Below are 13,943 nucleotides of genomic sequence, written 5' to 3'. Positions count from 1 at the left end.
AGAGAAAAGCACATTAATTTGTAAGAGACATTTAAGAGCAGAGAAGATTATGTGCAACAAAAGGAGAACTGCATTCATGATATTACAAAGATTAAGAATGATGTTGCCAGGAGAGGCAGAAGAAAAAAAAAAAACATTATCTCACATGTCTACTTCAATTTGGGGACATAAGGCCCACTACAAGGAACCGGAGTGTTGCTTGGCAGTTGCTGAATAATCTCTCTAACAACAGCCAGGCAGTTGTGCAACATCTCTTTCTCTATTTTGACAAGTTGTGTTGCCACACGCCTCTTTGGTACAGTTGTAGGATCCGCTAGCTGCACAACAAAGCATGTGTGTTATGTAAATTGACAGCTATCCAACCCTGTATTCTTCATTTGGAGATATCTTTGACCTGAAAAAACCAGCACTCTCTCCTTATGAGCAGAAAATACATACCGTGGTGATGTCTTCAGACAGAGAGGTGGGATAACGGGCTAACCGGTTGCTGAAATATGAGTCTAGTTGATCCAATACAGCCCTCTCTCTACAAGGGCTAACCTGCATACCAATCTAGGCTTGAGCTAACAGGAATCTCTCTCTCTCTCTCTCTCTCTCTCTCTCTCTCTCAGAGGGGTCTTACTTTGTTTCCTTGTTATAGTCTGCGGGAGGTCAAAATAGCCAATAAGATCAACAAGGTACAACAAGTACACAATCTGTAATAAGAGAAGCTCTAAGAGCTATAACAACAAAGAAATAGAAGGTGAACTAGGTAGATTAATGTTACAAAACATATGTATGACTAGTCCTAGGAAGAAAGAAAACAATAAAAACTTCTTAACATCTTACAAAACACTACCAAGGATCTATAAGACCACGCATATCATCCAAATATAAAGCTGTCATGCACAATGGTATAAATTTTAAAAAAAACTAGGTCCTTCAAGACTTAGTACATAAGAGCCAATGTTGCTCTAAGGAAACAACAAGGCAGGCCCCAATAATCTACTCATGGGAGGCGGCAAGTAGGGTCTATGGATGTCAGTGTAGTGTTATTGTCAAATTATGACCGCCTCACGAAGGTCTTCCCATTTGTGAGGAAAGAAATGTATAAAGGTTCATATCCCGAACTGAGTGAGTTAAGCGTGGACGAAAGTAGCAAAACATGCTAAACTTCTTTGTGCGCGTAGATTAGCAAAAGCAGGGCATTATTTAAGAAAATCCTTCCACACTAGACGAAAAAGAATCTGCTCGTTACGAGCTTCTTGGGATTCCTAAACTTCAGACTCGGTATGATTTCATCTTATGGATACTGTGGATGTACTACACCAACTCAAGTGCAAGGCCCTAAGGCTGGACAACACCAGGCATGTTGTAAGGGCGAGTTCCCAGTGTATTGCCAAGGGGTAGCTAGGGTTGGACCCACGAAAAAACTGGACCCACGAAAAAACTAACTGTATTCTCCGGCTGGATCCTGAATCCTAATGAACAAAGATCCCTAGAAGCGTCAAACACCTGATCTAAGGTCTCATAAGCACCAGTGCCCACACACATGCTAGTCCCGCACACCAGTGAAACCCTCTTGTAGCATGTAATATGTCAAGGTATTGCAGGCACCTATTACGACCACAAGCCCACTCATCCACACAGAATCTATCAAGTCTGAAAAGATTGGGGCTGATGCTCCTCCTATCATACCTCAAGAAGCACAGATTCCCGAGACTGCATCCGAACTCTGGTAAATGCCAAGGGTCCTGCCCCTAAGAGCTAGGATCAGCTCTTCCCAAGCAGAGTACTCTGAGCCAAGAACTATAGCCATGCCTCCTCCAAGTCGATCCTCTCCTGACTCTATCATGTTAAAGTCCCCACCCATACACCAAAAGTCGACCTATGGAAGGGACTGGCACACTGCACTCCAGAAGGTGGCTCTGCTTGCAACCGCATCTGGCACATATACATTTAAAAATCCCACACAATCCTCCCAATCATGATGGTCACCCACTAAGCCCGACCAGTGTCAATGGTGCCTGAGCCGACTACTATCGGCAATAGCTGCTCTTCTCGCTGACAGAAATACAAACTCCCCCCTCCATCATGGAGGGACCACAAGAGGGAGACCAAAAAGTGTGACTCCTGCCAGTAGAATCTTCCAACAACGGGTGGGTACGCCCCTCTGAGACATGGTGCTCCTGGAGGAAGAGGATATCAATGGGTCCCCCAACTGTTGCTCTATAAAGCTCTCCTCTAAGGGTGCCACACCTCTGAAAGCATCGAGGCCCCCCCCAAACCTTGGATGATCCATGAGGCAATCCGCATATCTAATCTCTGTGGGAAGCGGAACTATTAGAACTGCCCTCCACTTGAAGAGTCTTGGGTGTGGGTTTCGAGGAGGAGTAATTACAGTCAATCCTGGGACGAAAGTGGACGCGGATCCTTCCCTCCATGTGATGCCACTCTATCCGAGCCCAATAATGAGCATAATCTGGGCTCCACCTATCGCAATGCAAGTATCTGTAATGATGAGATTCTTGGAACCTCCATCATGAGCTCCACTCACCCTCCCGAGGAGTCAAAATTCTATTTTTTACTAACAAATCCTCATTTTTTTACTATTAAGTGCGTGTACGTCAACTCTTCATCTTATGTGAGAATTTACTCATTTTTGGTGGATTTTCTTTTATTCTTACATTTTTCTTATTTCAACACTTGGATTAACCCCATTGGCCCTTAGAATACTCTTTGGATCTTAATCCATAATTTTCTGAAAATGGGGACCCTAAGGCTAAGGTGTCTAATGCACATATTCAATTAGTTTTCTAATGCATGGGGGAAGAGGTACTGCTACCTAGATATGAAGGAACACAAAAAGCAGCACCTCTAAGCTGGAGGATACCACCTCTCCATCCTGATCTCTGTGTGGACGGAGCCTCCAACTCCATCCGAGCCAAGGGCCAAAGATGGGTAAGCACATCAATGATACGTAGATCGTGCAAATGATGAGAGAGCTCGACTGCCTGTCCCTGGATGGCGGTAAACACCGACTCCATATCCCATTCCATCCCCGATGCTGCACTCAAGGGGAAGGAGAAGATCATCACACCACTCTCTAGCATGAAGAGCTTGGAGTGATGAAACACCATACAAATCTGAATGGGAGCCACCGTCCCCTCGAAAATACCAGTTCCTTCGGCAGGGAGACATTAGAAGAAACTGTAATCCACTGGTTGCCCCAGAACCTTGGGAGGGGCCACCTCATGACTCTAGCAGGGGAGCTCTCACCACATAGGCAGCAATGGTCATCTCAACCAGCTCTGAGAAATGATGAATCAAGCGGCGGATTGAACTCGCACACTGCCTCCGCTCCAGGTTTGGCGCGACCGGAGGGCGGCAAGAATGCTCCGGAAGGAGGGGGGAGAGGGGCCTTCGAAGGAGTCGGATCAAAAGAAGCTGCTCAAGGGAGAACTGAAGATGAAGGTGGGGGAGGAGGCGGGGCAAGGGGGGAGGTGGAGAAGGAAGAGGAGGGGAGGAATCCTCCTAGGAGGGAGGAGGTAGGGGATGTGAAGAAGAGTCCGCCGAAGGCTCGGTAGAGCCGAGTTAACTGAGGGGGGGAGGCCCAATCATTGTCAGGGGGCTGCTAAGATAAATACTTAAAAAGGTTCTCTGATGAAACCATATCCTCACATGCACTGCCAACTCAGCGCACTCCGCGGCACCGCTCAGCTTTGGAAATCGACTAGTGGCTCCGTCTCCGGCAATAGGTAAAATACCATAAAAAAGGGTGCACAACCCACATCAAAGGCCCCTGTTGTAACATGCGGAAGCTCGGTGGAAGAATCAGTAACTTCAAGGCTCAGAATTCAGCATTTGTGGGCTGATTTGCATATTCTTCCTCCTATAAATCCCCATTTAAGAATGCAGTTTTGATGTCCAACTAATGCACTTTCCATCCTTTATGTGCAGCCAATGCAATCACTGATCGAATTGTAGTCATCCTCTAAGTAGGAGCAATAGTTTCCTTATAATCTATTCCCTTTTTCAGAGAATAGCCTTTAGCCACAAGTCTTGCTTTGTACCTGTCAACTGTAACATCAAACTTCCTTTTGACTTTGTACACCCACTTTGTTCCAATGACATTGTTGCTTTTCGGCGAGTCCACAAGATCCCGAGTATTGTTCTTCAGAATAGAAGAGATTCATCTTGCATGGCTTGCACCTAGTGCTCATTCTCCTATGCTTCTTCATAAGAAGAAGGCTGTTTTGAATCAAAGAGACCACCCATGGCTAATGCAGACTCCCCATGATGCATATTCAATGCATGGCTGGAACTTGCCCTTGTTCTACCTGTCAGTGGAGCTATAGGTTTGCTATCTTGCAAAGTTTTCAGCAACCATCTTGGTACCGCCTTGGTTGTGTCTATGGTTGTTTGCTCTTCTTGTTGGGTTAGGGTTTCAGAGAAACAGAGACACTAACAAGTACACAGCAGCAAGCGAGAGAGAGAGAGAGAGAGAGAGAGAGAGAGAGAGAGAGATGGCGATTGATACTCAAACAAGGTAGAATACAAAAGATGTGTAGCAAGTGAGTTGACTCCACAATATCAAAATACACATAATAGGTGTGGTGTCCTTTCACACCTAATATCCAAGGGGAAAAACCCAAAGGGAGACAAGTGCCCTTAGTTAGCCCATGTTCACATGTGGCACTACTCATATCATAAGTGGCATAAGTCATAGCATATATGCCAATAAATTCCCCCTGTAGTGGCAATGTGAACCTGTACAAGATCTGAACAAATCACTCTCTGTAGGAGAGTAAGCCTAAAGCTTTGCAGAAAGCTTCAAAGTTCTCTCAAAGCAACGCCTTTGTGAACAGATCTGCAACATTGTCCTGTGTAGAGCAGTAAGATAATGAGATCTCCCCTCCATGAATCCTCTCCTTGACATAGTGATAATGAATCTCTATGTGCTTAGTACGTGCATGAAACACTGGGTTTCGTACCACGGCTATAGCACTCTGATTGTCAGTGAGTATGGTAGTAGGTGTCTACTGACACTCACAAAGATCGGTCATCAATCTTCTCAGCCATACACAATCTACTGTGGCTGTAAAGGCTGCCCTATACTCAGCCTCACAAGTAGAGGTGACAACAGTGGGCTGCTTTTTGGTCAGCCATGATATGCACGAATGCCCCAAAAAGAAACAATTCCCACTAGTGGATTGCCGTGTATCATAGTCACCAGTCCAATCGGATCACTGTAAGCATGTAACTGCAAGCTGCCCCCCCCCGGCGGGATATACCAACACAAGATCCAAGCCGCTTCACTGCTTGCCAATGCTTTGTACCTAGACTGTGCATAAATTTACTACACTGGGAAACCCCAAACTGAATATCTCTGGGTGCGTGTTGCATAAATATATGAAGGAGCCCACTGCTTGGCTGTAAACACTCATATCAAAAGTAGAGATGGGCTTACAATCTTGAAACCCGAATTTGTGCAACAGCTTTTGAATGTAGTTTGATTGGTGTACATAAATCCCAACATCTGTCTGCACAAATTGTATGCCCAAATAATAATACAACAATCCCAAATCTCTCATCTCAAATGGCGATTGCAATTCAGCTTTGAATGCTGAAATTTTATCCATTTCATTCCCAGTTAGCAACATGTCATCCACATAAAGAATGAGCATAATCAAAGTGCCATGATCCTCCTTCACATAGAGAGTGCTCTCCGTTGGACTATTGCAAAATCCCTCGACTACTGCATAATCCCTACGTGGTCAAATAAGTATGTATCTTCTCATACCAAGCTCGAGGAGCTTGTTTGAGACCATAAAGTGCTTTTCGAAGCTTGCATACTTTGATTTCATGACTGTGCATCACAAAACCAATGGGCTGATTTACATACACCTTTTCTTGCAAATCTCCATTGAGGAAAGCTGATTTTACGCCAATTGATGCTCTTTCCATCCATGATTGGCAACCAATGGAACAACACATCTAACTGTGGCCATATGAGAAGTAGGTGCGAAAGTCTCATCATAATCAATGCCTTTTTGTTGGGCATATCATTTGGCCACTAGCCTGGCCTTGTACCTATCAATGGTACCATCAGACTTTCTTTTTAACTTGTAAACCCACTTTGTGCCAATGGGCTTCTTGCCAACAGGCAAGTCTACCAAATCCCAAGTGCTGTTTTTATGGATAGAATCCATCTCATTTTGCATGGCTTTCATCCAATGCTCATCCTCATGAGCCTCTCCAAATGAATCTGGCTCATCTGCATCACAATGTGTACTCATGCAAGCAACATCTCTGTGTTCTCTTGCATTACGTGAACCAGCCAGAGTCCTGCTACCAAGTGGAGCTGAAAGTTTGCGTTCCTGTAAAGTACGGAGCAGCCAACGAGGCACAACTCTAGCCTCTTCCATTGTTGTTCGCTCTTGCTCCACTGTTTCCTCCACATTTTGAGGTGTAATGAGCTTGTTCATGGGCTGATTTTTAGTATCCAAATGCTGTCCATTAGGCAAAGTTGATGGCTGATTTGTTGAGCCATCAATTCCCAGTGGGAGAAGTCCTTCAAACATGCTATGTGGGCTGTCCAAAAAATTCAGCCAATGGCTGGTCTGAATTTTCAACAAATACAACATCTCTGCTATCCAAAATCCTGTGTGTGGAAGGATTAAAGAGACGGTAGCCTTTACTGCCACTGTTATAACCCACAAATATGCACTTAGCTGCTTTGTCATCAAGCTTTTACCTCTCAACTGCTGAGGTACATGTGCATATGCTATACATCCAAAAACTTTAAAGTGATCAACTTTAGGTTTCCTTTCGTGCCAAGGCTCATACGGCGTGATGGTTTCAATGCTTTGGTAGGGCATCTATTCAACACACGTGTAGCACACATTATTGCCTCCATCTAAAATTTGTGAGGCAATCCTTTGCCTTTAACCATGCATCTAGTCATTTCCATCAAAGACATGATCTTTCTCTCCGCAACCATAGTTGTCAGGTACGATACCGTACGGTTCGTACAACACGATACCGTACGGGAAAATACGGTATGATATTTTAAAAAAATCTGATCGTATGGTATCATAAGGTCTTTTAAAAAAATACTTACAAACTTTAGTATTTTCAATTTCAAAGAGAAGACAAGTTGTCACGTGACGCAAACACCAAAATTCCATTAAAACCAAGTTAAAAACATATATAGATGTTAGGCTAAAGCCTAAGTCATACAATGCGAGGAGCTCTAGGCGCATGTACCCATGGCCGGGTGGCCCGGCCCCATAGTAGTAAGTACAAAAAGTGGTGCACAAAAAAGAGAGGCTAGAGGGTTGGGGCTAGAATCTAGGTGGAGAACTGATCACTATCAAAATCAAAGCTCTCGCTAGGATCATCTCCATCAGAAGAGTGCCCATCAAAGCGCTCGCAGAAGTCACCCTCACTAAGAACGTTGCCCTCGTCATCAAACTCGGGCTCTCTAAGCTCCTGTGACAAGTCAATCGGAGCGTCCTCATTTGCAGGAGCGGAGGAAGAACTACCAGAACCTATCGTGTGTAGGTTTGCACTAGGACGAAAGGTGCATCCGCTGCGAGTGCCTACTCGCACTCCTCTGCTACTAGGTCGAGTTGTTGCACGTCCACGACAAGTACAAATCTCCTCGAGCTCTCCATAGAGCTCCACATACAGTCTCTCCTCCTCCTCCTCATCTACCTCCTTGTGGACACTCTTGAGAGAGTCGCTTGTGAGCTTGAACTCGTCCACATTGACCTACAAGCGATAATGCGCATTGACACATAGTTATTATCAAATAAAACTCAAAAAGCAAAAAGCTAGAAGTTTACAACTTAAGTTTTAACTTTTAATTGGTCATTAGTTGTAAGTTGTAACTTAAAAGCTATACCTATCTAGCCAAGTCCATCTTGTGCATGGCACGCAACATGCGCAAGTTAGTGCGGCAATACACTAGCCACTGTAACTGTCGTGTGCTCAAGCGATTGCAGAGCTTCATGTGTATGAGAGAGTAGGTGCTCCAATTTCTCTCACATGCACCTGAAGCACAATCTTGAGCCAAGAGTCTCAAAGCCACCTTTTGGAGATGACTAAGCGTGTAGCCAAATGTCTCCCACCAAAAAAGGGGGTTTAACAAGATACTCAATACAATAATCTTGCACCTCTTTGGGCAGCCCACAACAATACTTCTCTACCTGCTCCGACAATGGCACTGCACGGTAAGAAGTCACTGAGAGTAAAGCTTCCCAAAACTTCTTGTTATAATCTTCCAAATTTTCACATTTTGAAGCATCCAACTTGTGCCATGCAGTCATAACATCCACCTCAAATGTAGATGTGAGCCATACGGAAGAGAACACCTGTTTAAATTGTACCCAAGTAGTGGGTGCTATGCCCTGCAGAAGAAGAGTAGACCACCACTGCAAAGCATTGCCTTTGAGAAAAGTGGCAGCTTTCCTCACTTTAGAGGACTCTGTGTAATTCCCACCAGAAAAAGCAGCATCAAACTGCTGTAAAAAGGTAAGTGCTTTTAATTTATCTTTGGCTCCACTGAATGTATCAAATTTCACAGCAGCTCCCCCTTCCTTATAATCCTTCGCCTTTCCCATAGGCGTTAGATTATCATATGGAAGTGGCTTCGCAAGATTGCTGCCCCCAACATTCATGCCCATCATAGGGTCAACATTACCCATTCCCACACCTGGCATGCCATACATTCCAGCCATGTTTCCAAACATACCATTATGCATACCTGGCGGCATACCACCATACATATTTGCTTGCATTCCAGGTTGCATGCCCCCAAACATATTTCCTTGCATACCGGACTGCATACCACCATACATATTCCCCTGCATACCAAGCTGAAAATTAGCTCCAAAAGTCCCTGGCATACCCATGCCTCCCTGAGGATAACCCCCAGTCATGGATTGGAACACCGAGCCACCACCAAAATAACCTGGATGCATAGTCTACTGAGGAATAGATGGCTGTCCAAAGAAGGAACTCTGAGAGTTAGCACCATAAGCATGCTGCATGTTCGGAAACTGTCCAAAAGATGGATCCTGTGGGATGGCACCACTATGACCCTAAGGAAGGTTCTTAGAACGCACCTTCTTCTTCTTCTTTTCGGGCTCTGTACAGGATCTCATAAATTCAACAAACTTCTCACTTTGTGTGAGCTGCATAAACACATCCATAACACTAGCCAAACGATCTTTAAACCGAGCATCATCATCCTCTTTACCAAGTACATCTTCTGGCTGTGTTACATCCTCATAATGCTCATCATCTGCAGCATGTTCTCCTGCAAGAATATCCTCAGATACATTTCTCTCAGGAGAGGTCTCTTGCTCTTCCTCTTCATGATAAAAGTACTCATCTTCTGTATCAGACATGTTGCTGAATTTTTCAGCGATGACTTTCCTCGAGGCAACCACGAGCTCACCCCCTTAAGAAAGTTGATGATAGGTCCCGGCAACGGAACCTTGAAACCGGCCTCTGGTAGAAACCAAAGTGCGGTAGACTAGCAGTCACCCTTCCACTTGTAGTCCAGATATGAAAACAAATTTAATTGGAGCTAGAGTGCCCCAAATCTGAAATAAAACCGACACCTATTGGCCCCAAAGCTTGGCGCCCCTTGCGGTATTTCTTCATTCAATTTCAAAAATATGTAAGGCTGAGTACAACAAAACCAGCCAAGAGAATACACCTGTATGTCCAATCTGGCAGCCCACAATACCTCTTAGCACAGAGGATTCACACACACAGATCTGTGTCTCAAAGCAACACTCTGTCCTACCCTCTGATCAGCCAAGACCATTTAGCAGGACAGCCTTGAGCATACATCTGGCATATCTCATGCACATGATTCAACAACTCAGCACAAACATACATTCACTGTCCAATCTCTGTTTCCACCCTTTTCAATCTGCCATACCCCTCCTCTCACAAGGGGCCAGATAGCACAAATCTGCAGCAGACATAAGCCAATGGAAAGGAAGGTAGATGAACAAATTCAGAGCTTACCAAGTCAGCACGTGGTTTTGCACCCGTGGAACAGTTCGTACCAGTCTGCACTTGACAACGACTGTCTGTATTGTTTACCCTGCAACCACTTGACTATCGCACCAACCAAGCTCTAGAAAAGCTCTGCCTGCAACGGGAAGTGTTGTACCTGTCTGTACAGACTAGAAAATCAGCACTGTACCTGTCCGTACAGCCTGTACCAGTAGTCCACGTGGCACTGTACCTGCCTACGCTGCCTGAAACCAATCTCTGTACCCGACTGTACCAGCTCAGCCAATCAGCGCCGCCTGTACCAGTTCTATCCAGCACCGCCAGCACTTGCCCTGTCCGTATAGCTGTCCGTACAACTGTACCAGCAGCAGAACCTGCAACAACAGCTCTGTACCCGTCTTCAGCTACTGTCAGCGCAGCCTGTACCTGCAGCAGCAATTCTGTATGGGCAGATTCCTTCTGGACTGTATGGCCTGCAGCACGTGGACTGTACGGCCTGCTTTGCACAGAAATCAGCAACAAAAAACCAATCGACTTGCTTCTCCTACTCTCCACGCTTGTTCTTTCACGTAGGTTACACGCCTCTCCAAAAGCTAGAGAGAGAGAAGTGAGAGAGGCATGCAACTCCAAAAGTGGAGTGGCCTCTCTCCAAACTTATCCTAGGGCCCCAACTTTAATAATCATTAAAGTTCCCTAGGGGCCACTAAGGCCTAGGGCCAACCATCAATAAAACATTAAAAACATTAATGTCTTGGTCCCCCCTTTCACATCTGAAGTGTCCACACATCATTTCATTTGTCCGGGCACCCCATATGTGAATCTTTTAATATTTTTGCTCAGCAACCACCATGCCCACACTTGTGCTGTTCCATTTTCACAGGGCCATGACAGGTGTTGCCCCTCTGTCTTAGCCTGCTCAATGAGGCTCCGTAAAGTGAAGATATGATCCAGAGTACAGTGATTCCGGTGGAAGCCGGCCTGTCCAGGGGATCGAAGGCCCTCCATCTCTGCTAGGGTGATGAGCTCAGCCTTGGGCACTGATCCATAGAGTTTGGCCAATACATGGACAACCATAATAGTCCTTAGAAGCCTTAGAATATTATTCAGCATTATTCCACATTTTTACTATATTTATTAGCATTATTTTAGCATTTTACCACAATATTTCAGCAGTTATCACATGATAACAAGTCGTGTAGCATTATTGATGCAGTCAGCCAGCTTTGTAGCCAGCCAACTAGCCTCTTATTCATATAAATAGCATCGATTGCTTCATTCCATTCCATCTCATCGCAAAAGCAATTCAGCCCTCAGCCTTGGGAGCATCATCAGCATTCAGCCAAGGAGAAAGCGCTTCAGTCCCTTGCATTTTTCAGCCTTCAGCAGTTTTCAGCCTACATCCACCTCATCATTTGCTCCATACATCAAGGTGAAGGTAAGCGCAGCATGTTCATTCATTCATATTGCATATTCACAACCTAGAACAGTCCCAAAACAGTCCATCTCTCAACCACAGTTTGCAGCCTTCCTACAACCCCTTGGAAGAGTGCATTGGCCTTGAGATTGGACATCATTGGTGCTTCTACAGCCGTGTACAGTTCAGCCCGACTCTTGGTCTTCCGAAGGCCTTGTGTTTGGCTTATCTGTAGTCCCAAGTCAGTCATACAGTCATTCTCTTCAAAGTAATAAAAGCAAACACTCCTAGCAATAGGAGGGACTGTTCAGTGGGTAATTTGGAACCCAATAAGGTGTACAGATCTCTCTCTCTCTCTCTCTCATCTCTTAAAGTGTGAAGTGATAAAGTGGATTGCTAAAGACTCGCGAAACTCAGGATAAAGAAGGCGGTGTGAGACTTTGTGTGACAGGAATCTACATCTACACATAATTCCGCTGCATGTTACATATATTCTGACTAAGAGAGGATTTCCACTCGACTCCCAAGCCGTGTGAGTTACTTCCCGGAAATAAGCAAAGGTTCAACCACAACAAGGAATAATGGCTCGTGGAGGACGTGCAAAACGCGGAGGATGTGGACGTCCAAGGGTGGCTAACCATGATCACGATACAACCAAACCTCAAATAGCAGTAGTTGCAAGTGTCTCCCAAAGATGGAGGACCGGCTCACCTCCACCGCAAATATTGGGCCCCCACCTCGTCGTGTAAGTCGAACCAACCCTAGAAGTTTTTGATTAAGAAAAGGGATTGTCTAATGTATTTAACTGGGAGATTTTCCTTAAAGAAAATAGAAAAGGTTATATCTCTCATGTGAGAACGTTTGTTGCATGGATTGCTACGTGAAATGTGGATGCAAGATTACGACAAGGCCGGTAATATATTCTAAAGTTGTAAAATAAACCAAGGGACGTATTTCTCTTGGAGATAACCATTCCTAAGTGATCGGTCTGGGGCAACTGGGTATTTCCCCACCCAAGGCAACCAACTCTTGAGTATTTACAAAGTTGGGACAATTACTTGTGATGGTTAACCCACCACAAAGTAAGGTAAGGGTTCCTCCCAGGATTACAAACCCGATCTTGATAGGTTTCATGTTAGTGTAGATACGTGAGGGAACATTTCACCTTACTAATATGTGATAATTTATCGCCACAACAGTTGCAATGCCTAGATTGTATGTAACTCGGTGCGCCGAGCGATGTTTTTCAGATTGTATTGTAATTCAAGTTCATGATTATATATGTATTGTTTTTTAAATAAATTGCTGGCATTAATAATAAAGGAACCCATGAAGGGAATTAAAGTAAGGAATTTTCAATTTTGTTATGTGATGCATCTGGACAAACAATGTGCTTAGTAATTAAAAACATCATAGTTGACCAAATCCCAAATCTGGAAAGTGGGCGGTAGGGTGGACCCAATTAGTCCGATACTTTCCAAAGCAAAAAACATAGATAAATATTAGGTAAGACCCCCAAGACCATGAATGTATTCGTATATAGAATTGGCTCCCGATTAGGCGATATTCATAGAAAGTGTGGGGTGTCACTTACTAGTGAGATCCCTCTCTACCTCAAGGAAGGAAGGGTACGGGAGGTATCTTGAGCATGCTCAACTTGATCGTTCTTGTCACCTCAGGTGCATTGATGACATGACAACCACAACAATTATTGCTTCTCGAGCAACACATGATTTCCTTAAAGATCAGCCTCAGCACTAAGTTTGTTTCTCAAGCACAACACCTTTTCAAACTGCAAAACATCCAATTTTGAGCTGAAAAGTGCTCCTAAATTTTTGCTAATACGGTGACCGATATACAAATCTAGGTCTCACCAAGTTTTAAATATAGACTCAGAATGCCCACATGTACCATGATACATGCAGCATAGCTCATGAAGTTCCTTATTTCAGATGAACAGCAAGTTAAAATCCAAATGGTTCAAGCCTTGATTGCGCAATTAAATAATTGTCCCATAACTTCGTCTGCGCACCAATTCTATTATTTCACAAATTTTATAAATCCTATTTCATTCTAATAATACCATAACCTTAAACTTACCCCACAAACAGGTCCTTCTGAGGATAGAACTGACTGCATATCTTCATCTTCTGAGACGTGGCCAAGTCGTAGGAATGGTAGCATATCAAGCACAGTTTCCCGCTCCTTCCCCTTGTAAATCTGTTGAAAAGACTAGAGTGAATACAAAGCAATTTCAAGCCACAATCACTTAACAGGCAAAGCAAGGCAAGGTTCCAAACATAGAGGGCCATATTTTGTATGTTTTAAAAAAATGTCAGAAGTGCAGCTTTCTATCAAAGTGAGTTCTTTGCAGAAATAAATAAAATGTACGCCCTTTGAAAGGGTAAAAATTACCTGAAAGCTTTGTATTGCTAATCGATTATTTCTTTGAGCTATCAACCTTTTGGCTTGATATAAGGGATCACTTGTATCCAAGGCCACCTTACATAGA

The 13,943-nt window shown here is 44.2% G+C and overlaps 1 protein-coding gene across 1 annotated transcript in view; it reads right to left on the bottom strand.

Annotated features, from left to right (window-relative positions):
• Window positions 1–48: 48 nt before the first annotated feature.
• LOC147619253 (uncharacterized) overlaps window positions 49–13,943 on the bottom strand; it is a 48,028-nt gene continuing 34,133 nt past the window's right edge. Inside the window, exons 8-11 of the mRNA XM_086772917.1 lie at window positions 13,847–13,933; window positions 13,532–13,651; window positions 439–540; window positions 49–317 (exon numbers count right to left, since the gene is read on the bottom strand). Of these exons, the coding sequence (XP_086629043.1) occupies window positions 150–317; window positions 439–540; window positions 13,532–13,651; window positions 13,847–13,933 (477 nt within the window). The 3' untranslated portion in view covers window positions 49–149. The remainder of the gene's footprint in view (window positions 318–438; window positions 541–13,531; window positions 13,652–13,846; window positions 13,934–13,943) is intronic.

This window comes from Cibotium barometz, chromosome 33 (assembly GCF_041138505.1).
Source record: "Cibotium barometz isolate CiBa-2024 chromosome 33, ASM4113850v1, whole genome shotgun sequence".
Classification (NCBI taxonomy): domain Eukaryota; kingdom Viridiplantae; phylum Streptophyta; class Polypodiopsida; order Cyatheales; family Cibotiaceae; genus Cibotium; species Cibotium barometz.
Note: the sequence above shows the minus strand (reverse complement) of the source record. Positions and strands in the feature narration are given on the sequence as shown.